The sequence below is a fragment of the Haliotis asinina genome, chromosome 7 (genome assembly GCF_037392515.1).
Source record: "Haliotis asinina isolate JCU_RB_2024 chromosome 7, JCU_Hal_asi_v2, whole genome shotgun sequence".
NCBI lineage: Eukaryota > Metazoa > Mollusca > Gastropoda > Lepetellida > Haliotidae > Haliotis > Haliotis asinina.
Genome location: NC_090286.1, coordinates 37875267 through 37901619, shown reverse-complemented (window position 1 = coordinate 37901619; position 26353 = coordinate 37875267). Strand labels below are relative to the sequence as shown.

Sequence of the window (26353 nt, the reverse complement as noted above, 5' to 3'; positions counted from 1 at the left end):
CATAATATGCCTCTGTATTTAACTATCTTGTCAAGATCAAAAGGCAAACTAATCTGAACTGAACAAAAGTCTGGCCAAGACATGCTAACTGCTTTCTGCACGTACGTATTTCTATGGGCGATCAACTTCCATCAAGAAAAGTTTGCAAACTTAACTCGCGAAACTTCTTTCACATTGTCGACGTGTAATTAACGACATACACATGTCCCTACCTGTCTATGCACTCCCCGTGTTGATCCAGGTAAAAATGTCTGTTAATTGTTATAACAATTAAAATTCGGTGGCTAAAACAGTAGTTCAAATTTTGTCTGCTCGGCCATGAAAGTGACCAGCTATAAGTGACATGTGACCTTGTTGTCAACAACAACAAATGACCCGGCTTCCGTGTGATCAAGTAGAAGGCGCCAGATACGATTTCTGACAGCTAGCAATATCATTGACAGCGCAACGCCCCGCCAGTCAACCTTCCATCGCACCTTTGGATTACACTATCCACATAAAAAAGGCATATGATGCCTCTTCTTGTTTTGGAAAACAGACGCGCTTCTGTACGGCTTTCGAAAGATCCAATGACGAAGTCTGCCAAGCACCTGCTCATGTCTTAAAATAGCACGATTCACAGCGAGACCAATTTCACTGCTACTTGTTAGACAACTAGTTCCATTCTTAAAACGTATCGTATGGTCTTTAAGTGATATTAAGAAACCAATGATTTCATAGAAAACCCCTTTCATAATGTTATCGAAAACGGAGATATATAAAATATTACTTCTAGTGCAGATCCTACAAGTGATCGTTTCTTATTAGTTTCAGCGTTTTGATAATGATTCAAGAGAGATAATCTTGTTACAAACAGTACATTGTTCCGTATAAAACCAAATATCTTTTTCAAAGGAGATCGTTTTCAAAACATTTTCAGCTACTCGTGGTGAATGACATTTGAATATCATATAGACATAGTTCATTTGAAAAACCTGCCAGTCGATTCATATATTCCAAATGTTCTTAAACTTGACCACTGGCACTGGCAATTAAGATCACACAAACTATGATGGTGTCGATAGATTTGAACTCATTACCCGTTACAGCGTGTGCATGTGTGCCACCGTGTGCTGGTCTTCTTATCGTAGTTATTGTCATCATCTTCTTCTTCCAGGCAGCACAGAAATATAAATTTTGCTAATTTCTCTTACATTACAATACAAAGAAAACACTCCAATTGCATGTAAGTAAGTGATAATTTATGTCACAGATAACAGTGCGTGCAGGTGAATAACTGGCGACATCACGACAACGTTTGAGAGAATACCATGTTGAGAAGATGAGTATATTTTACGCTGCTGTTGGAAATCATCCAGCACTATCCTCAGGGGGATAACAGAATGTGTTTAACCTATCATCCTCATTTGGGGAATGGAACCCGTGCCTTCATCGTAAAAATCGAATGCCTTAACCACTTGTCTACCTCTCTGCCTCTGCATCCATTTGAACCATATGGTGATAGGGTTTTTAAATGAACAGTGTAAATATGTATCCAATCAATAGATAATACGTATAAACATGACATATTTTCATCAGACGCCTTTCGAGACCACATAAAACAAAACTAGTTTTTCCATGGTAGTATTTCTAAAAATTCCCCTGCTGAGAACGAGGCTGCATAAACATACCATCACAAGAACATTCCCGCCGGAAGAAGATTTTTGGATTAGGAAATCTGTGGTCGTGTAACATCAATCGCATGGAAAACAACATTTGTAAGCTAAATTTGAATGTAATCTTTCTGAAAACCCCAGGACCATAAATCTAAAGCTGTCAGTCAGAAAGAATTTCGCATTTTAGAAGTGGGATGTACATGACATCTTCGAGAACTCATCATGGCCTCCCCCGCCAACTCAACTTCGCTGCCTGATTCGGATTATGGGGCTGCTACTGGCGACCCTGGCAGTTTGGGGGAGGAGGATGGCGATTTCCAGGGCCCTCACAATTGGAGGCAACGTCTGAAACCCGTTAAAAGTCGAAGTAAAGATGGAGAAGACGAGGCGACTGAAGAGGATCTCAACCCCACCAGCCCTTCGGAGAGGTAGGAAAGATTGCCCAAATCCATCTTGTCTTAGATCTATTTTTAGCGCGGCACCTAATCTGATTTTCTATAGAACTGTCAGAAGATGGCGCCGATGCCAGAGGAGCACGTTGCATCCACTGTCATTATTGATCGCAACTGAAGAAATTGTCTCCGTCCATTGTCATCGCAGTCATGGTGGACACTGTTGTCTTTTTAAATCATGCAAGCCCACGCGTGTTGACAGAGTCATGTTGTGTATTTTACAGCGTATCAGTTCAAGAATGACAGTCTCTATGTACACGGTTCATACATACTGTTACTTATTGCAAGACTAATTGCTGAATCAGACAAAAGTTCACGTATGTCTTTTTTAAATCAACTTCTTACCACCCCGTCAAAAAACATAATTACAAACTATTTATGAAAATGAACTTATAAGTGTATTTGTACCGAGTTGAAAATATGTGGTATATTGTAGTTGCCCCATTTTAGGGCTAAGATCACTTTGTTAAAATTCAGTGTTAATAAAAATAATATATTTAACCATAGTGTTAAAAACAGTTGCAGATGTGCATTGTTTTTATGCATGTTCCTTCTAATACGAGGAGGTTATCACACAAGTTTGTTTTCTTATTCAGAGTGAGTGTGAGTGAGTTTAGTTTTACACTGCTTTTTTAGCAATATTCCAGCAATATCATGGCGGGTGACACCAGAAAACGGGCTTCACACATCATACCCATGTGGGGAATTGAACCTGGGCCTTCGGTGTGACGAGCGAACTCTTTAAAAATTAGGCTACCCCACCACCCCTTTCTTATTCAGAGGCCCAGATAAGTTGCGTATCCAGATAAAATGTGCAAAGAAATCTTCAGATATTTCCGTTTTTCACTCCAGGGGCCAACTTATGTTCGATTTTTCAAGTGTTTTGCTGATTATTTAAAACATTTACTCATTAATGACTTTGTCATGATTAACAGTTTTTATTAACGCATAAAAAAGCATAGTGATTTTGTTGTGTTTTCTGTTTTATGAATGAAGCTGTAGATCTAAATAGATCATAAGTATGTATTGTTGAAAAAAGTTTCTTGCAGCATATTGCAATACATATCGCAATATATGCTTTCGCATCGCAATCTGAAAATTCTCTGCAATACTTAACCCTAGTTGCGTACCAATAACATATTTGAAATGTTAGATACGCAAAAGGTTTAAAACATGCAAACGAAATATATTTATAAAAATCGCTTTTGTAATGAAAAAGACATCAGTTGCTATAAAGATGTACTGTCAGTATTGGGCTAGTGTTAGGATGAGTGATGTCTTGTGAAATCATTTCATTATATTTTAAGTTGGTTTTGACTAGGTATGACATAAGGCAATACACACCTGCTTAGTGAACTTACTCAATGACCTATACCTAGGCCAGTAAAATCACTGAGATTCCCACGTTTGAAAGCAGCGGGTAACGGGAAATAAGATACCCACTCAACTTTCATAATAATCATTCCCCCAAAATACAGTGGGTGCATTAACCACATGGGCTGAATCTTTTCTGAACCTCTGAGTTTATTGTCCCCAGCCACAATGTGAAACAAGGGTATTCAGCTGCATACGTACATATGTACATCCAAACGTCCCGTTTCTTGTAACGCAGTATCTCATTAACTGTTGTAACCCAGTGTCTTTAAATTTGGTGACAGCCTACATTGAGAATTAGACGGACACCAGTCAATTTTGTTGACCTTCACCTTATTTTCAAGGTCACTGTGTCCCTTGTTAACACAATATCTCATGAACTGTTGAACCCAGTCTAAATTAGGTGACAGCCTACATCGGGAGATTACACAGACGCCAGTCTATTTTGTTGACCTTGACCTTATTTTCACAATTTCAAGGTCACTGCAACTTCGACCACTCTTCAAACTCTTGTTAACACGATACCTCATGAACTGTTGTATTGAATGTCTTTAAATTTGGTGACAGCCAATATTGGGGGATTACACAGACTCCAATTGTTGACCTTGACCTTGTTTTCAATATGACTACAACAATTTGTCTACTTTTCGAACTTATGTTAACACAATGTTCCATAAAACATTGCAACCAATGTCCTCAGTTTTTTGACAGCCTACTTTGGGTGGTTGATTATCCATACACCAGTCATTTCACGCATGTTATGTGTGAGCGAAAAATAAAGAGTAGTGAATATGTTATAAATATTTCAGTCTTCTTTAGCAGCGGGTAACATTGACATGTTACTGACGAACACTTGTTTTAAAATGTCAGCCTTATGATCTTTTATTATTTCAGTGATTAATCTCTCGGAAAATAATGCTAAGGGACATAGTTCCCCTGAAACATGTTGTTGAGAAAGTAGCATTGCTACATTGAAACAACATAACAATTCCCCACACATGACCTAGGAGTTCACTTTACCCTTAAATTTCCATTTGTGTTTTGTGTTGCTATGCTTGTATTTTGCAATTGGTATCGTTTTTGGTTTGGTTGGGTTTTTTTGAAAGCACAAATTAATTTCGAAGAACCTGGTATATCTTGTAAATTTTTAACTTAACATTACTGATTTTTGTCTTTGCTCATGGGCAGCTGAGTGATACTTTCACACCTTCCCATCACTTTATTTTCATGGGTGGAGCAAGGTAAGCAAACTAATTGAACACCCCTATTGAACATTTGATCTGCTTGCTGTTTGAGGCTGTCCATCAGCTTTAATATCTTGCCTGTGAAGATCCGGAACAGAATACATCTTCAACAACCTATACTTGCCACAAAAGGTGATTATGCTTGTGGTAAGAGGTGACTAACAGGATTGGGAGGTTATGCTTGCTGACTTGGTTGACACCTGTCACCAGTTCCCAGATGGATGATGGATTATGCTGTTGATCCAGTGTTTCCATTTGCCGGTATTTCACTGATGAAATATGCCCTGTACTGAAAATCACAAATGGTAAAAATCATGTGCAGTTAGTTGCCTATTTGACTCGTGCTAATCCTACGTTAAAAACACGCTGAGCAATAAAATCATCTGACTTTCTGGTCTTGTCCTCACGGGAAAAAAATGACGAAGGAAGTCACTGTGATTAGTGTGAATAACCTCGACATGCCATTGTTCCATAATTCTGTTTCAGGCTGAAAAAGCAATTCGCAACAACTCATATCCTCTCTGTCTGGCGGAAAGATACAAGTGAGTGAGCAAGTTTAGCATTATGCCGCACTCAGCAATATTCCAGCTGTATGGCGGCGGTCTGAAAATAATAGAGTCTGGACCAGACAATTCAGTGATCAACAACATGAGCATCGATCTGCGCAATCGGGAACCGATGACATGTGCCAACCAAGTCAGGGAGCCTGACCACCCAATCAGATTAGTCATCGAAAGAGGCACCTCTTTCGACAAGCATTGTCGCCTATTATGGCAAGCATGGGTTGCTGAAATGCTGAAGGTCTATTCCACCCTGGGACCTTCACGGGTCAAAGATACAAGTGGCAAGTGGTATTGGTTAATATTACCTGGGGGTATGCAGGTTAAATGTAGCAGCAAGAAAAACAGGGGCTGGTTATACTAACTTAATGCATTGTATTTGTTTCACTGTTCCAACTTCAGTTCTGTGAATAATTTTCCTATTGCATAAATGTGAAAATATAAGAAAAGTGGGTAAGAGGATATTTGTATTATTACGATATCGCCACAATTTTCACTTCCTCTTTTATCCGGACATATTGCTGAGGAATATGTAAGTTTTCAAATTTTATTCAAATGAAACTAATGTAACATTGTAAGCTATTTAAGTACATATAATGATTTCAACAGTGGGACATATTGTTGCTATGATGTTGTACAAGCTGACAAATATAGGCTACATTGATCATTTTAGATACTCAGGTAAGTCATAACTGTGGCAGAGTTCTCAGACTTTCATGGTATAGATAGTGACGCAACTGCAGATTGAAGAAACATGATAAGCAAGATATATGTTAAGAAATGACTATTTTGGAAAATAATGGTATTATTATTTCATGTCCTGTTCATTTCATTTGTATCCTGGATACTTAAAGTTAAACATGGTATATATTAATACAAATAGGACAAATTGTATGGATAACAACTTCTTTATTGTGTGATAGCGACGTTTCGGTGCAGATTCTTGTACTGTTGTCAAGCATGACAAGAACGTCGCTATCACACAATAAAGAAGTTGTTATCCATACAATTTGTCCTATTTGTACACCTCAACTTCTAAAATGCCACTGAAACATGGTATATATTGTAAGGTAGGAATATAGTATCACATTCTTTCAGATATAGTGTGGTCTCTTTGGGTTTGCTCTTTCATTGGTGAAGGACAGAGTCTTAGTACGACTTTGTGTTGAGTACCATCCAGGATTTGAACCAACCCTCTCAGTAATACACAAAATCAGCAATCTAACCCACTCTGCCACCACCTTTTCCACAACAATGGAATTCTGACAATGTTAAGTCAAGATCAGGCACTTTGTTTATGCATTTGACAGCTGAAAGGGGTCTCATTGCAGGAAGCTATGAATACACAGTGCCATTTAGAAAGTGGTCAAATGTAACATGATATATTATGATTTCTCTTTCAGAGAAAAGTATTGATTCTGGTAATTTCTTCAGGTTAAGTCCAATCAGGCGTTAAAACCCAAACTTCCTAAGTGAGGCACGAAATTGCCATCACAAAAAGTCTAAAGTCTCACTCATCTAGCCAACACACACACCATTCAGGTGTTCAGTCTGTTTACTGAACATCTTGTATGTTCATAATTCAATTTCAGATGGAGTAAAACTGATGATTTTGGAAATATACTGTCAATGGAAGATTATGTATACTGCAGTGATAGCAGTTATGGCAAAGTTTCATGAGCTGTGGCTAAAGAAAATATTTACCTAGCTATAATTTGGCGCATGCGGGAACAGTTTTTTACCTTCTCGTAGCTCATCCGTCTAACTGCCGTCAGCTGTTCAAACAAATCCATGCATAGGTAAAACTTTGTGAAATAAATAATTTTTAACAAAACAGTTTCCACCTAACCCAATCATGAATCTGTTGGACATTAAGTGGAAAGCTAATATTTATTTGTCTCATTGAATAGTTGTGTTTGCAATTTACTTTTGAAATTGATATGAAAATTTACCAAATGCTTGTGAATCCATGGGATGTGTTTAAAATGCCCATATCAGTGTTATACTGTTGAAAAGATTTGCAGAGATGGAATTCACTTATATCATTGTTCACTTAACAACTGCATTTTTAATATTTCATCATCAAAATACATGTCAAATTACTAAGGTTTGGTGGCCCTAAAGCTTGATACAATGCAAAGTCTTAGCAAGAGTTTATTGACGACCCTTTTTTTATTTTCCTTTACACATAGGTCTTCAATTTGATTAAATAAATAGAAAATCTGTTCAACACACTTATTAAACAGTTAAGATCAATATTAAATTAACAATGATTAAAAGTGAATTTCATAAAAATAGACTGATCAAAAATAGGCCATCAGTAGTACTTAATATCAGTTTAGTTAACATGTAAGAACACTTTCACTTTTGGCTTCTTCGTAAAACAACAGAAGTCGGTGTGTGGGCCACATCAACAAAAATGGGAAGAAACAGACCAATTGCAATCATCTTTTCAGAACTTGCAGGTTTTCTCATTACATTGATAAGCATCATAATCTCATTCATAACACAACTTCATGTGCCGAGTTCAGAGTACTCATGTCAATAACAGCTGGCTGCAAGAAAGGAAAGTAGCACAGATTTTGTAACTATCAAAGCCAACTTGTTTGGAAGTTTTGCTGCTGAAAGTGAAAACAAATTCATAATCCACTTTAGATTTATGCATATACTTACATATTTATAAATATTTGTGAGTGTGCAAGTGTGATTCACTTCGACTTTATAATGTGTTTGTAGTGTGCTAATCAATGGGCACAAGGACATGGCCTAGAATGAACATTATCATAGAAATGTTCATTATTTTGTTTTGAGTAGAACTACCTTGTGGGAAGTTCTGTTGATACTGCAAGATCATGATAGATTTAAATTCCATGTATGAAAGTTGCTCTGTGAAAACAAGTAGAATGTGGATGTGCTCTATGAATGATATAATTCACCTAAAATTAAAAAAGAAGGAAGATTCATAAACAGAAAAGGGTGACCTCAGTATAGAAATAGTGAATGAAATGAAAAAAGGGAACATTTCTAAATTTCTGATGCCCCTTGCAAATACAGCTCATGGCCAGAAATGATGTTGAAAAATGAGATCTGTGGATAGATCCACAATATTTTTGTTGGCACATAAAAAATATTCCAATAGGCACATCTGCACATCATTTTGGATTGTTGAACACTCTTTGTTTTTCTATCCCTGGACTATGAAGTTGCTGTGCACCGATAGGAAATTCAGCAAATGATTGTACCAGGTATCCTGGAAACAGTCTGTTTTCGGTCACAAACCAGCAAGCCTTAAACATACACCTGAGGGCACCATGGAACACAAACTTGGTTTTGGGGGAAAACTTTGGCTTATCATGGAACAGCATAGACACTCTGTGTGTGAGACAGGAACAATGTAACAGAAATCTGGCAGAAGTGGTTCACAGAAACACTGTAACAGAAGTTTTTCAGAAGTTACTTACAGAAACAGCTGAAAACAAGTCTCATGTGTTGAATACAAACAGACAGTTTATTCAGAAAGGAGGCCACTGGCCCATAATACATGCAGATAATAGTTTACACCTTTAATGTGCGCATGTTTTAGGATGTATATATAGCGCTCATTGGTTCCTACATTTTATAATATTGTTAAAGTGGTACAAAAACAAACTGACATTACACATAACATCATAATGTTCATTTTGGAGCAGATTTATCATAGTGTGTACAGTATAGGGTTCTTGTATATATTTAGCAATGTATTTGGCTCTTAAATCTTTATAATAACTACACATAAATATGACATGCCATTTGTTTTCAAAATAGTCCAATCCTTTTGATTTACAGTACATACAGAGTCTGTCTCTTGGTTCAATATTTCCACATCTACCAGTTTCTATTGCAATCTTAAAGGTGCTACATCTAAATCTTGATAAGATCACCCTTAGATACACTGGAAATTAGTGGAGTGTCAGAACACAAATATTTTTCAACATTCAACAAAGACTTATAGTGCTTGTAATAAAAGCATTTCAGAGAATCCTGTATTGATGAGCACCGTGACTGTTTTAGGTTATCCTTTAATCTTTGTTTAAAAAGAGAAAAGAACATACGCACATTTCCGAGTTCTATATAAAACCAGGCATAACCAAAGCCATACATGAGTAATATTTGTTTCACCTTAGAAACCCATGTGATGCGACCAGTTTCATGTAAAGATCTCAACATGATGTAACATTGACGAGGCAACCTATTTTCAGGTAGGTGTATGAGACAACCCGAGTATCTAATAACACGCAGGAGATAAACATATTGGAGAGGGAGTCTGCCACATTCACCCAACACCATCCCATTAAACGTAGATTTGTTTACTCTTTAGTACTGTTTACAAAACTTGAGATGTACAGCCTCAGTAACTTTACAATATTCAGTGCCGCAAATTTCTGATCCATAACAGAGTAAAGGTACAATCATTGAGTCAGAAATCCTAAATAAATCACAGCCGTCTATGGTACCAATTTTTCCTCTGAAAACTGAATAATGATAATATTGCTTTGTTGGCCTCAGAGAAAAAAATTGAATACAAACAGTAGATATGAATTCCACTTATATACATATACAGTGATGTATATTTATGAGGAGAAGTAAACAGTGACTGTCTCAGCAGTTCGATTCACAGTAATCATTATTATATAACAACCTCTGAGTGTTGTCATTGTTAGGTTTCAACAACTACTGTGCCTTAACATGTTTAACATTCAGAGTACTGTCTTGGGTCAACATGTTTAACATTCAGAGTACTGCCTTGGGTCAACATGTTTAACATTCAGAGTACTGTCTTGGGTCAACATGTTTAACATTCAGAGTACTGTCTTGGGTCAACATGTTTAACATTCAGTGTACTGTCTTGGGTCAACATGTTCAACATTCAGAGTCCTGTCTTTGGTCAACATGTTTAACATTCAGAGTACTCTCTTGGTTCAGGTTTTGGATTTTTTCGTTTTCATTAATTCTTTAGTTTAAGCCTATCCTAACAATCTTTAAATATGTTAAACCATGTTTGCTCTGATGTCATTACAAAGTGTTCTCCACGTGAGATCACGTGAAAGTGGATTTAATGTTGTATTAAGGATTATGCTGCCTATGTGTCTTTGAATGGCTGTTCTCAGATGCTTCAGTGAAAGATCGATGGCGCCGACAATACTTTATCAGACGATAATGTGCACTTTTTGCATTACGTCACAATGTGTTGATGTCACTGTGACATTCCAGTCTGACCCCTCGTAATCGAACTTTTTTGCATTACGTCACAATGTAACCGACGTCACGATGGATGTCAGCTGCCATAGCCTTGTACAGCCTACCACAGTAAACTGCTTCATCGCATCCCGTTCCTTGGTTTGCAGTTGCATCACAGAGCTAACACCACTGGTGGAAACATTACATTCATGTTTTCCAATGGATAAAATGTCTCATAGTTCGACTCAAAATTTTACATAGACACAGTAATGTTTGCAATGTTTACATTCCCATAATGCAATCGTGGAATGTCGCATGACTAGTCAGCTTCAGCTGAATGTACTGATCTAAACTTTCATTGGTAGTAGAAATGAGATGGTCGTATTCCCTTGTATGGTTTAAGAGAATCACAGATGTAATTAAAATGATCAAGAGAAGATATTTTACCCAAACATAAACCATCACCAAGCTGTTCATCATTTGTTCTTCTAGTAACGTTTGTCTTAACATAGGGGACTGACACGTCAAAAGAACAGAGTGTCAGTTAGCCCTGTGTGAGGATTCTTAATTTAGGTCACGAACACCGTCGTTTGTTTTCTGCCATAGATTAATCAAAAGCTTAGAAATTATTAAATTAGGCATCTTAGGAAAGAAATCCAGTTCACTCTACCACCATGTATAGTGTAATAAAGCACACTTTCCTCGTGCTTTAACTATAATAGTTCAGGGCGAAAGTGTGCTTTATTACACTATACATGGAGGTAAAATATACTGGATTTCTTAATTTTTACAATGTGTACTCAGCTAGGATTATACTGGTTTTAGGCCTGCAATAATTCACCCAGACCTTGATTCAATTTGATTTTTTTATATTGGACCCTCAATTCGATCATCATCGATTCGATTCTTAGTACAAATAAAACATCAGATTTCATTTAACTCTCAGAGTAGGCTTTTTAATTATGCAATCCATTGTCAACTTGACCATGTCTACTCCGGACAATTTTCATTTTATATTTAGCCTGGCTCAACCAATCATGTTTCACCTTATTTCAGCACTTGAAACAGCTCAAGTTAGAGTCAAAAGGAAGTTCTGGCTGTGTGGAAATTCTTTCATTTCATATTCAGATATCGAATCGAAATAGTGATAGTGGTTATCGGAAATCGAAATTTAAGGCAACCGAATTGTTGCAGCCCTGCTGGTTTTGTGGTGCTCACCCACTACGTCTGCTCAACATAACATGGATACCCTACTCAGTCACATGACTTCAAGCCCATCAGTCCAAATTTTATCTCCTGAAATCTTGGGCTGCCTACACTGATCGATTATTGAAAATATTCTCAGTGATAAGAATTTTGGTGATTGTGGTATGAAAATTGTATCATTGATAATATCTTTCATAAACTTTTTGATAAAGCTTCAATTAATGCACACAATATTGATGGTCTGCTTATGAATAATATTCAACACACTTGGTTGTTTTTGTTTGTAATCCAAGCTTAAATTTCTCACAGCTCAGCATTGATACAGTTACATTGGTTCACAGTTACATCTACAATATTTATTGATGATCGATTGTTATAAAGTTAACAGTTACAGATCTCTGTGATCTATATTTATAAGGCTGTCTGAAGCTGGGTACCCAAATCGAACTATAAGTTTCCATCTCACTATCATCTAGGACTCTTGGACAGATTCAGCTCAGGAAGAATTTGTAAATATAACCCTAATCTGACATTAACTTGATCAGCAATCTCTAGTAGATAGAGGTACGTAAAGAGTAGGGACCTTTGACGGTATTCGGTCTATCTCACCTTTAAAATACGACTGAGTGAGTGAGTTTGGTTTTACGCCGCTTCTACTCAATATTCCAGCGATATCACGGTGGGGGACACCAGAAAATGAGCTTCACACTTTGTGCCCATGTAGGGAATCGAACCCGGGTCTTCAGCGTGACGAGTGAACACTTTAACCACTGGGCTACCCCACCGCCCCCATTAAAATACGAGGAAAGCTGAATTCACATACCCAAAATGTAAACCATTGCTCATAGAAATCTTGATATTGTGTTCGAATACATGCCATCAAAAATTCACAGTATAGTAAGACATGTTAAGTTGCTGAGGTTATGTTTGACATTCATATACAGTTACATTTTTCAAGTATTTCAAGAGAAAATTGGATGTTCAGCTGAGACAGGAATGGCAGAAGTTCCAGTTGTAGATCTTCAACATAGAGGCATCTTCATAGAAAATGCTCTTCATCCCCTATTTCTATAGTTTCACAGCATCCAGTCTGTTTTGAGTCTGATGACCTTACGTGATACCCTATTTCTATAGTTTCACAGCACCCAGTCTGTTTTGAGTCTACTGACCCTACTTCATCCCCTGTTTCTATAGTTTCACAGCACCCAGTCTCTTTTGAGTCTACTGACCCTACATCATCCCCTGTTTCTATAGTTTCACAGCACCCAGTCTCTTTTGAGTCTACTGACCCTACTTCATCCCCTGTTTCTATAGTTTCACAGCACCCAGTCTCTTTTGAGTCTACTGACCCTACTTCATCCCCTGTTTCTATAGTTTCACAGCACCCAGTATCTTTTGAGTCTACTGACCCTACTTGGGTACTATACCAGTGAAGATCTGAATTTTATACCCTTCAAAAAAAGTAGGGGATCTTCATTATTTACAATTAAAAATATTTAGGAGATTTATCAGTCAGTCAATGTTGATATAATATTATTGAATATTTTGAGAGTACGTCACCGTTTGCACTTCCTTACAACCATAGCTATTTGGAATGGAATCACTTTCGAAAGATTACTGGTGTATGGCTTGTAACTTGCATGTGTACGATTTTCATTTTAAAACAAACAACTAGAAACAAACACTAACAAATGAGTTGTTTTGATAGTGAATTATTATTACATGATAGTGTGATGCAAAATGAGTGTCAGAATTACTGTTCTAAGTGATTTATCGACCTTCTTGGAAAAATGTCAAAATCAAGAATGGGACCTCATGCACGTGTATGGGGCTACTGTGTTGTGCACGTGCATATCATGCATTGTGTTTAGGGATGATAATAGAGGGAAATGGTGGTGTGTTCATAAGATGTCTGTTCTTGAAACGTTTGTTAACGTTTACTCTTCCTATCCAAATTGAAAGTTACGGAGCCCCTACTGTTTTTGAAGAGTGTATATCAGCATCTCATGCTTGTTGAATAAGGTGACTAGTCTGTCGTACAGACCCTGAAGCATATATATATCCAAGAAAGCCCACGCAAGTCGAGAAATTGTGGCAAGCCTAGATTTCCATAGCTTCAGGCTGACAATGAAGAAAGTCTCAGGGCTCCATTTCATTATATTATTGGTTTTCACTATGAATGTTTTTTCAGTAAAATATGTTCATTTCAGAGACTAGCTGTTGGTCTATGAGGAGACTAGCGGGATCAGTTGGTGAGGCTTGCTGCTTTTGTTCACCCACATGTCCTTGTATCCCAGTTTAAAAATGTAGATGTTGATGCGATTGATGACTGGATTGTGGTTAAGACTCAATTATTTACAGACTGCCGCCATATAGTGGGAATACTGCTGAATGTATACCAGTACCAAACAGGAATACCAAACAAACACAAGAGGTTTATGGTATCAATTATTTTATGTGATCTGTTATTAGCAGAGCATACTTGATTAAAGAGATTTTATTTGTCTTTGGAGAAGTGCTTGAGGACAGGTTTAGTTAGTACATGTTCTTGCTATAATTATAGGGTGTCTTCCTATCTCATTTTGAAAGTTATTGACATAAGATTTCTGTTAATCACGTTTCTGGAACCCAGGAGAATTATGAGTTTCCTGGTCATGGTAGTGACAAGCCACTTAATCTGTTAAAAGTTTGATAGACAGGATTGCTTCATAAATTTTTGTCAACATGGCCACTCCCAAAGGAAATAAATTCTTGTCAACCTACCAGGATGGATGACATCTACAATCTACCATGACTTTGAGATAGGTACAAGTCATGAGTTGGCATTCATTTTAATGTGGATGTTATTGTGAAAAGAGCAGACGACACTCAGTCTATTAATAGACCCGGATTGTAATGAGGATTCTCAACTTCCATGTACTCTGTAGATGAGTAGATAATAAGGCATAGGCTGTCATGGAGGTCCTGAAGCAAATATATCCGAGAAAATTCATGTAAGTCCAGATTTCCACATCTTTGGAGAAATTTATGAAAGTTTCTCAGCTCCTTTTCATTATGCTTTATTTTTTTTTCTATGAAGTTTTTTCTGTGAAATATGTTCATTTCAGGGACTAGTTGTTAGTTTAACTAAGGTTTAACTTAAATATATAACTTCGATAGTATATAAAATATAGTCCCAGAGAGATAGACCTGAGGAAATTTTGACTTGCTTCATTTCAGGCATTAGCACTGCTGGGAGAGCAAGGCAGTAGGGAAAATATTGAGGTTCAGGGACTGTGAGAAAGTCTAGCTGATGAGGCGCTGACCTAGAGAGATCAGTAGTGATAGGCAATAAATATCAGGGTCAAGGTAGTCCGTACACTCAGAGCTAATGTGACCTGGCGGGTTTTCAGGGACTGTATTCAAACAGGCCCATCCTTCATAGAGGATCTCCTTACAGTCAACATGGAGTTCCAGGGCAAATTGCTGAATATTTGGGACAGGTAGAGTTGTCTAGATGTTCTAGTTTGATGAGTAGAAACAGGTAGAGTTGACAAGGTGTTCTACTAGTCTGCCAGTGAACTTAACACCTTCTTACCAGAACCTGTCAGTACAAAAGACTCACCACATTCCTGTTTGACAAGTTTGTCATGTTGAATTACTCATTGTTACGGTTTGCATTTGAATGGAGGGACAATTTTTGTTGATTCAGAGATGTAGAGTGGATTGTCTTCATTGATGAATAAATGTTTTCTAACCTGAACATTTTTCAGTTTGTTTTGATATTTGTCAGGAGAGTTTCTGGTGATTTATCTAGGTAGAACACTGATGAATATTAGGTGGCATCAAATCTTTAGGACTGACATACTTGGATGTGTTAGTGATTTACAATGTATTGCAAATTACCCTGAGCAATGCTGATAAGCCCAGGTGTAGCATAGATTATATGTGTTGGAACCCGATTCCCATAGTGTCCTTTACTAAACTGAATCATGATTGTGATGATGTAATGGGGATTTAGTATTTACCATGAGTCCTGTAATTTGATAGGTCCTTGGAACTCATCCTCTTAATGTCAGGGGTTCCATACTACAAAATTTGGGTTTCAGAAACTTAAATTCGATGTTGTAATATTGTTGTAAGGCAGTTGCTGTTATTGTATTGTGTGTATCATCACTTTTTACGGTAATTAAATTGCAAATAATACAATAACTTAGCTAGTAGCAAACTCCTGAATAACTTATTGTGTTACTTGATTGAAATATTACAAAAAGTATTTGGATTTCTTCTGCATCACAGTGGACATTCTCGTAAATTTTGTTGAAGCCATTCATACCTTTTATGCAGGAATTTTTGTCCCGTAAATCCCTGATGTAAAATGTTGAATGATTCAGTGTGCAAAAAATTCTGTATACCACTACACTTTTGATAGGGATGTTTAAATCTTCATGTTATGTACAAAACTTTTTTCAGAAAATATGTACTGTGTTGCTATGAGATATATAAACCTAAAGTGTAGGTCAGCTCTTGTTTTCCCAGAATAACTGCATTTGAGGTTTTTGTTTTTGAAGTGAGACCTCTTCCCAGGTTTTACTTTTCGTAAGTAAGACCTCTTCCCAGGTTTAACTTTTTGTAATTATCTTTTCCTGACTCTATATGAACATGAACATTCAAATGATCTATGGGTGTTTGGAATCAACTGAAAAATCTTGTTCAAGATTAGACGCAAAGTGCAAATGTTTTCCCAAGCAAGATTGGAACAGCATCTTTCAGATATATATGCAGGTGCTATGGCATGGCCACCAGGTTGAGGAAGGAAGTGGGGTTGAATTATCTATTTAAAGTTACTATCGCTGAATTGATTTACAGTTATTGTAATGTAGGTTCATTAAATGAACATCTACATTGTCATTATCCATCTTTGCCAGTATATATGTTGGAGAAAACTCTTCTCCTCGGTTTTGGTAGACAATGTAATTTGTAAAACCGTCAGGGTCAGGAAATCCTTCCTCCTTCAGTTTTACATTGTTTACAGAAACCTTAGAGGCATGTTTTCTCCTATACATAAAAGATTTCTAACAGTCTTTATGAAAAGCTGTTGGAGAACACGGTAAATGTGTCTATGACACTCAAGGATCTTGTAAGAGTTGGCATGTCCTTATATCCCAGTTACAATCTCAAATCATTCAGGCTTTTATTGTCACAATAACTGGATTGTGTGCTCTTGACTTGACTATTTAAAGATAGTCAACAACGAATCTCAGTGTGAGGGCGGGGTCAGAATCTGGTGAAAGGTGTTGCAATATGTGCAGAAAGTAGAATTTAACCTTAACGTAAAGTATGTTGCTTACTTCTTTTTTAAATATTTTTAACAATACGGCTATTTACTGACTTAAGTAACAGTATCGTCACTTGATTTACAAGCATTATCAGTGGATAAAGGGGGTTTTTTTATCAGTCCTGTGATGGGATGTTTGACGTTATGAAGGTTTTGGGTGGTAAAAGGCATAAGAATCCATTTAGTAGATCACACTGTTTTATGATGTGTAAATGTTTATAAAAATTAACAAACTAATACTGGACTTTGATTGTCCTGAGATATCCCAACATACTGAAGTTTCAAGATGTCTGTTTGCCAAGCTTGGCGAAGTTTGTAACAAGATCAAAAGAATTCTTCATTTAAAGTCACTTCAGTTAACATGAATTTGGCACTAAACATGTTTTCTGTACTAACTGTTTAGAAGTACTTTGTTTCACTCTTTATGAAAATGACTTCTTATCTCTGTGTTAAAATTGATATGTCTGAAGGCGTTAGTTTGACATTTAGGGTCTAAAATTACATGGACATTGGGGTAGGTGGGGTAACCTGATGGTTATAGCTTTAACTTCTGATGTCGAAAACCCATGTTCGATTCCGCAAATTCATACAATGTGTGAAGCCCAATTCTGATGTCCCCTGCTGTCATATTGCCATAATAAGGCTTAAAGGAGGGTAAACTCACTCACTGAATACTTACAGCTCCTCTGATCATTCCAATTATTAATCTACCTGAGTTGTTGTGTTCCTTTGATCAGCTGTTGACCAACTACCTTATGTTTCCCCAGCAAGTGCTTCAATCATCGAAAGCCGTTTTGAACATGCTGGAAAAAAATGAGAATCCTCGTGATTACTGTCTGGTTGAAAGCTGTTTTGAACATGCTTGGAAAAAATGGCCAGATCCACATGATTACTGTCTGGTTGTACTTTATGATTTGTAACTTTTTTCGGCATTTTTAAGAAAATCTCTTTCATAAAACATGCAAATGATGAAGGGGGAATGTGAGAAGATGATGAGGATGACATGTAGCATGTAAATAAATAACCCAGCATGCACGCTGTGATGTTAAATGATGAAACCATTTGGCCCAATTAATGTCGTCTAATGAGTGGAAAATTACCCAGTTTTGGCTGAAACTACCCTTCCAGTTTGAGTGCATTTGATTTATGCCAGCATTTGGGCTAGACTCATGAATTAACAGTCTCAAAACCTGTTGTGAGAGCTAAATATTAGGCATTAATCATCGTAAGAACTGTGATGTGAGAAAAAAATAGAAAGTTAAAAGAATAAGTATGGTCATTAAACATGTCATCCTTATTCATAAATAAGGTAATTCTCTGTTAATCATGCATACAGAAATATTTGAATGGTGGTCTCCACTGCCATCCAGTGATGTCTGATGGTAAATAATGTTCTAAAGAGTATGTTTAGATGAGCTTCTAAACATCACTCTGAGTGTTACTTCATAATAATGTTCGCATGTGACAAGGGTCACTCCTGCTTATAGTAATGAAGTTGGGATACCATATTTCATACCAGTGCTCTGGATTAATTAGTATGCTAAAACACTCAAGTATTTTATTTTTTCTTTTTATCTTAAAACCTTCAGTTAAGGTTGATACCTGTTCATGTTGAATGTGTGATTCCTCGCTAGACATCTTTTGTATATTTATAATCTGTACTTGAATTTGATGAGTGTTCTTGCCCTCTTGTTCGGCTGTTTTCTTGTTTCGCTGTCATTATCAGTCGTAAAATGTTGAATGTGAAATTTCTCGCTAGATATCTTTTGTATGTTTGTAATATGTTCTTAAATTTGATGAGTGTTCTTGCCCTCTTGTTCGGCTGTTTTCTTGTTTCGCTGTCATTATCAGTCGTAAAATGTTGAATGTGAAATTTCTCGCTAGATATCTTTTGTATGTTTGTAATATGTTCTTAAATTTGATGAGTGTTCTTGCCCTCTTGTTCGGCTGTTTTCTTGTTTCGCTGTCATTATCAGTCGTAAAATGTTGAATGTGAAATTTCTCGCTAGATATCTTTTGTATGTTTGTAATATGTTCTTAAATTTGATGAGTGTTCTTGCCCTCTTGTTCGGCTGTTTTCTTGTTTCGCTGTCATTATCAGTCGTAAAATGTTGAATGTGAAATTTCTCGCTAGATATCTTTTATATGTTTGTAATATGTTCTTAAATTTGATGAGTGTTCTTGCCCTCTTGTTCGGCTGTTTTCTTGTTTCGCTGTCATTATCAGTCGTAAAATGTTGAATGTGAAATTTCTCGCTAGATATCTTTTGTATGTTTGTAATATGTTCTTAAATTTGATGAGTGTTCTTGCCCTCTTGTTCGGCTGTTTTCTTGTTTCGCTGTCATTATCAGTTGTAAAATGTTGAATGTGAAATTCCTCGCTAGACATCTTTTGTATGTTTGTAATATGTTCTTAAATTTGATGAGTGTTCTTGCCCTCTTGTTCGGCTGTTTTCTTGTTTCGCTGTCATTATCAGTCGTAAAATGTTGAATGTGAAATTTCTCGCTAGATATCTTTTGTATGTTTGTAATATGTTCTTAAATTTGATGAGTGTTCTTGCCGTCTTGTTCGGCTGTTTTCTTGTTTCGCTGTCATTATCAGTCGTAAAATGTTGAATGTGAAATTTCTCGCTAGATATCTTTTGTATGTTTGTAATATGTTCTTAAATTTGATGAGTGTTCTTGCCCTCTTGTTCGGCTGTTTTCTTGTTTCGCTGTCATTATCAGTTGTAAAATGTTGAATGTGAAATTCCTCGCTAGACATCTTTTGTATGTTTGTAATATGTTCTTAAATTTGATGAGTGTTCTTGCCCTCTTGTTCGGCTGTTTTCTTGTTCCGCTGTCATTATCAGTCGTAAAATGTTGAATGTGAAATTTCTCGCTAGATATCTATGTATGTTTGTAATATGTTCTTAAATTTGATGAGTGTTCTTGCCCTCTTGTTCGGCTGTTTTCTTGTTTCGCTGTCATTATCAGTCGTAAAATGTTGAATGTGAAATTTCTCGCTAGATATCTTTTGTATGTTTGTAATCTGTACTTGAATTTGATGAGTGTTCTTGCCCTCTTGTTCGGCTGTTTTCTTGTTTCGCTGTCATTATCAGTCGTAAAATGTTGAATGTGAAATTTCTCGCTAGATATCTTTTGTATGTTTGTAATATGTTCTTAAATTTGATGAGTGTTCTTGCCCTCTTGTTCGGCTGTTTTCTTGTTTCGCTGTCATTATCAGTCGTAAAATGTTGAATGTGAAATTTCTCGCTAGATATCTTTTGTATGTTTGTAATATGTTCTTAAATTTGATGAGTGTTCTTGCCCTCTTGTTCGGCTGTTTTCTTGTTTCGCTGTCATTATCAGTCGTAAAATGTTGAATGTGAAATTTCTCGCTAGATATCTTTTGTATGTTTGTAATATGTTCTTAAATTTGATGAGTGTTCTTGCCCTCTTGTTCGGCTGTTTTCTTGTTTCGCTGTCATTATCAGTCGTAAAATGTTGAATGTGAAATTTCTCGCTAGATATCTTTTGTATGTTTGTAATCTGTACTTGAATTTGATGAGTGTTCTTGCCCTCTTGTTCGGCTGTTTTCTTGTTTCGCTGTCATTATCAGTCGTAAAATGTTGAATGTGAAATTTCTCGCTAGATATCTTTTATATGTTTGTAATATGTTCTTAAATTTGATGAGTGTTCTTGCCCTCTTGTTCGGCTGTTTTCTTGTTTCGCTGTCATTATCAGTCGTAAAATGTTGAATGTGAAATTTCTCGCTAGATATCTTTTGTATGTTTGTAATATGTTCTTAAATTTGATGAGTGTTCTTGCCCTCTTGTTCGGCTGTTTTCTTGTTTCGCTGTCATTATCAGTTGTAAAATGTTGAATGTGAAATTCCTCGCTAGACATCTTTTGTATGTTTGTAATATGTTCTTAAATTTGATGAGTGTTCTTGCCCTCTTGTTCGGCTGTTTTCTTGTTTCGCTGTCATTATCAGTCGTAAAATGTTGAATGTGAAATTTCTCGCTAGATATCTTTTGTATGTTTGTAATATGTTCTTAAATTTGATGAGTGTTCTTGCCGTCTTGTTCGGCTGTTTTCTTGTTTCGCTGTCATTATCAGTCGTAAAATGTTGAATGTGAAATTTCTCGCTAGATATCTTTTGTATGTTTGTAATATGTTCTTAAATTTGATGAGTGTTCTTGCCCTCTTGTTCGGCTGTTTTCTTGTTTCGCTGTCATTATCAGTTGTAAAATGTTGAATGTGAAATTCCTCGCTAGACATCTTTTGTATGTTTGTAATATGTTCTTAAATTTGATGAGTGTTCTTGCCCTCTTGTTCGGCTGTTTTCTTGTTCCGCTGTCATTATCAGTCGTAAAATGTTGAATGTGAAATTTCTCGCTAGATATCTATGTATGTTTGTAATATGTTCTTAAATTTGATGAGTGTTCTTGCCCTCTTGTTCGGCTGTTTTCTTGTTTCGCTGTCATTATCAGTCGTAAAATGTTGAATGTGAAATTTCTCGCTAGATATCTTTTGTATGTTTGTAATCTGTACTTGAATTTGATGAGTGTTCTTGCCCTCTTGTTCGGCTGTTTTCTTGTTTCGCTGTCATTATCAGTCGTAAAATGTTGAATGTGAAATTTCTCGCTAGATATCTTTTGTATGTTTGTAATATGTTCTTAAATTTGATGAGTGTTCTTGCCCTCTTGTTCGGCTGTTTTCTTGTTTCGCTGTCATTATCAGTCGTAAAATGTTGAATGTGAAATTTCTCGCTAGATATCTTTTGTATGTTTGTAATATGTTCTTAAATTTGATGAGTGTTCTTGCCCTCTTGTTCGGCTGTTTTCTTGTTTCGCTGTCATTATCAGTCGTAAAATGTTGAATGTGAAATTTCTCGCTAGATATCTTTTGTATGTTTGTAATATGTTCTTAAATTTGATGAGTGTTCTTGCCCTCTTGTTCGGCTGTTTTCTTGTTTCGCTGTCATTATCAGTCGTAAAATGTTGAATGTGAAATTTCTCGCTAGATATCTTTTGTATGTCTGTAATCTGTACTTGAATTTGATGAGTGTTCTTGCCCTCTTGTTCGGCTGTTTTCTTGTTTCGCTGTCATTATCAGTCGTAAAATGTTGAATGTGAAATTTCTTGCTAGATATCTTTTGTATGTTTGTAATATGTTCTTAAATTTGATGAGTGTTCTTGCCCTCTTGTTCGGCTGTTTTCTTGTTTTGCTGTCATTATCAGTCGTAAAATGTTGAATGTGAAATTTCTCGCTAGATATCTTTTGTATGTTTGTAATATGTTCTTAAATTTGATGAGTGTTCTTGCCCTCTTGTTCGGCTGTTTTCTTGTTTCGCTGTCATTATCAGTCGTAAAATGTTGAATGTGAAATTTCTCGCTAGATATCTTTTGTATGTTTGTAATATGTTCTTAAATTTGATGAGTGTTCTTGCCCTCTTGTTCGGCTGTTTTCTTGTTTCGCTGTCATTATCAGTCCTAATTTTGTTTCAGTATTTTGAAAGATGAGAAAAAGCCTCCCATCCAGGCCAAGGAAGAACGACTGGATGATGGGCGGATCAGAGAACGACTCAAGTCCATGCCAGCGTGGAAGAAAGATCTGCTGGAAAAGAAGAAAACAAGACCTTCGGTAAGACAGCAATCACTTCCCTCCCCTTGCCATGATTTAGTTAGGACATAGAGATCAGATATTATGTTTGTGGTGTTTACTGTGTACATGATGCCTGTATACTTTATTTGAAACCTGAGGCTAATGTGGTCAATGCCAAATGAAGTTTCCAGGCATCAAGTGCTCCATAAAACCATATGATCTAAAAGCATATGTTGTACCAAGTATACAATTGATCTCACCATGCTAAAGTTCTTCTTAAACAAACAAACTTGATACTCTAGTTGGTAATAGTCAAATCTGATATATAATCAAGTGAATGGCATCATGATCAAAGCACTCAATTTTGACACAATAGCATGGAATGAAACCAAGTCAGTGGTCATAGCCACCAAATCACACATTCATAACAGATATACGTCTGCTTCTTGATTTGAATGAATATGTTTAGAGGGACCTCATTTCTTGTTGTCTTAAAAAAATGTACCTGTTCATCATGCTAAATAAATGCTAGCATGCAGTTTAGCTTCTGTGTACTGAAGTATTTGTCTCCATGTTGACTAAGCTTGTTTTCGTCCACAGTACACCCGACACAGCAACGGATCAGCAGCATCTGTAGCTCCATCACAGGTGAGCAAGGGAGCTGAGCTTAACACTAAACCTTTATGATCCTCACGTCTCTCTGAAAACACAGTTGTACTGGCTCCAGTTTCAAAAATACATGTATACCAATTACTTCCACATCAGCTTCAGTTAATTTTACTCTTTTCAAGGGCATCCATAAACTATACTAAGTTGACATACTTTCCTAGACTTTGGCTTAAGACTATACGTAACCTCATACAGGAATTGTTTAATATACTAACAAGATTATACCTTGAATCAAACATATTATTGTTATTGACAATTAACATGATGAATACGTTGGGGGGAACAATCCACCCTGTTATTATTTGTCAATTTAGTGTTAATTATTTGTGGAGCTTGGATGTGAGTAAAGCCATGTTGACATTGCCTAATTACTGTGTTATGCCTTCAGATTCCTCTAAGCATAACAAGTGGATTAAAAAGAAGAAACACGAACCCAGGGGCAGAGTCAGCCTTCACGCAGCAAGTCGTCAACTCACAGCCTATTCTCTCTGGGGTTCCACGCAAGAAAGTCTCACCTTCCAATTCTGTGAGTAACTTGTTGCAATTATTGTTGTAGAGAGCAAAAGTCATGTGATGAAACCTGAATAAGACAGGCATAAGATATTTACTGTAGTAGTTTCCCGATTATTTACGGTCGCAGTGACCAAATGCCCAAGCAATTGATCACATTTTCTCATTATTGAACACAAACGATTTTGGAAACACTGTTTTAGTGTTGACGATGACAATGGAATATATCTTAGAAATTGTCAGAGCCTGAAAACATGTTTAATTCTTAGAAAACTCACTTCACTTACTGAAAAATCATGACAATATTTCTTGAAGACTCCAGGAAATTTATGTTCATGCTATATTAGTCATCACTTTGAAGTAACAAGTTGCATTCTTTATTTTACATTGTATGTGAAGTTTGCAAATACATTTTGTGCAGTTTCTGGGTTGAACAAAAACAAAAGACGTTGGAGAACCATGTTATACTTACCGGCAATAACAAACTGAATAGGAAAATATGAAAAATGATGCCAAGCAATTTTTTATGATGATTGATCGATGGTAATGAACCAGTCATCAGTTGTGAGATTTCAACCAATGCCCAACACTAATATACTGTGGGGATAGCAGATTATTTCAGAAGGTCGGGAGTTGAGTTGGGTTTCACCCCTTTTTAGCAATATTCCAGCAATATTATTGGTGTGGACACCAGAAACAGGCCTTACATATGTAGGGAATATAATCTGGGCCTTTGGCAAGATAAGCAAGCGCTTTATGCCTAGACTACCCCACCGTTCCAAGCATCATTTGGAAGAAACTAAATGTCACATAGTGATTACATTTGTGTGTCATCAGTTATGCTCAGAATTATAATGTTTAATGCGAAGGCGTCTTTAAAAAATATTCTTGCATTGTCACAACAGGGGTCCTCATAGGTCCTCAGATTCACATACCATCAGGAATACAAAAGATGGGAAAGATCTCATTACAATCGCCAATTTCGAACACTGTTCATAGATATATTGGATCCCATTACAATTGCCAATTTCGAACACTGCTCATAAATATATTGAAATAATTTTGAGGACGGTACACATTTATTTCAACATTTTCTTGATTTTTTGTCCATTCTTGTTTTAACTGAATGCAAAGATCATTCTTTAGTACTCTTCAGACACATCATTTGATCCATTAATTGCCAGTGATGTCATTAATTTAAAGAATTTATTGGGATGTTAAATATACATCCTAAGTTATGGCATCAACATCTCAGGAAATCATTGTCAATGTTTCAGTTTCGTCAACCCACACCGGGTCAGACAGTCTCAGGTCGACGTAACCTGTCCAACCCTCTGATCGACCCAGCCACCAATAGTGAGCTGTCCAAGAAACGTATCGAGCGGGTGCAGCGTGCTCGGCTCTACCTGCTTCAACAAATGGGCCCAAATTCCTTCCTCATCGGCGGGGACTCACCAGACCACAAGTTCCGAGTTATCATCGGACCGCAGGTGAGCTTCCACCTATGTTGTCAGTGGATGCTCAAATTTTCTGATACTCACCTTTTTTGAAAATCATGTGGCGATTTTCTATATCAGTAATTTTAAAAAACTGTTTAGAAAGATAACTATAACCAACTGTTTTGTACGTCAGCGGTTTAAATGTGTTTTTTCTTTAAAAAAATACAAAAAATGTGAAGTCTTAACAAGGCAAGTGATTTCACTGGATGATACTTTAAGAACAACTAGTCAAAATGAGTGTTACAAACATAACAAGCTGCGTTTGCGCAAATACTTCTTTCTGTTGTTCATTAAGTGTAACATTTGACAGTTACTCTATTAAATCACTGGTAAATCAGGGTATGCAAGTCAACTATTTAAAGCAGTTCTTTTGCATGTTTGGGACTCTACAGATTTGTTTTAGTACATATTTTGGAAATTTAAAAGCTTATTTTGCATAGCTACTCTGCTTATGTAGTCATCTGCATCTCCCTCCGAGACTTGGACACATTTACTTGAGCAACAGCGAATACTTTTCTGGTGATGCTGTTCAGAATAACATTCTGTGCATATTACAAGGATCACTCTCTCCTTAAACATCTTGTTTCCTATGTGATTAAACCTGTTGCTAGGGCTGGATCTCGATATAGGTCATTGTAATCAATAATCTTTTTTAAATTGGTAAATATTAGGGCTGCAACGAATACACAATGTGGCAACTATGATGTATGTCATGAATACTGGGTAATGAATACGGATAATTGTTCATGAATACAAAATTGTAGTTAAGTGATTGATGCACAATATGGAACCCCCATTTTGACTGTTAATTTCTCACAGTAATAATGAGTGATCTAACGTGACACTCAAATCTTGTGTGTAATAGACTAATAGTTATAGTCTACAGTGCCATGCATTGCCTTTGCAAACTAACATGACTTGCATTACTGCAAGGCTAGTAGTACGTATTCCATTCTTGCATATCTCACTTTCAAAAAGGACATAAAGGTTCAAGTGAAAAATGCTCTGTTAAAAAATTCTAAATATTCATTCATATTCAGTTCTGGTGGTACTGAATAGTAA

At 36.5% G+C, this 26353-nt stretch overlaps 2 protein-coding genes across 3 annotated transcripts in view; one reads left to right on the top strand and one right to left on the bottom strand.

Annotated features, from left to right (window-relative positions):
* LOC137290626 (uncharacterized) overlaps window positions 1–439 on the bottom strand; it is a 29040-nt gene extending 28601 nt beyond the window's left edge. The window contains exon 1 of the mRNA XM_067821690.1: window positions 213–439. The gene's annotated coding sequence lies outside the window, so the exon portion shown is untranslated. The remainder of the gene's footprint in view (window positions 1–212) is intronic.
* Window positions 440–1649: 1210 nt separating this feature from the next.
* The window catches only part of LOC137291773 (mitogen-activated protein kinase kinase kinase 1-like), a 45578-nt gene continuing 20874 nt past the window's right edge, over window positions 1650–26353 (top strand). For both annotated transcript variants that reach the window (XM_067823291.1, XM_067823290.1), the window contains exons 1-5: window positions 1650–2083; window positions 22517–22652; window positions 23214–23261; window positions 23671–23808; window positions 25070–25282. In XM_067823291.1, the coding sequence (XP_067679392.1) occupies window positions 1878–2083; window positions 22517–22652; window positions 23214–23261; window positions 23671–23808; window positions 25070–25282 (741 nt within the window). In that variant the 5' untranslated portion in view covers window positions 1650–1877. The remainder of the gene's footprint in view (window positions 2084–22516; window positions 22653–23213; window positions 23262–23670; window positions 23809–25069; window positions 25283–26353) is intronic.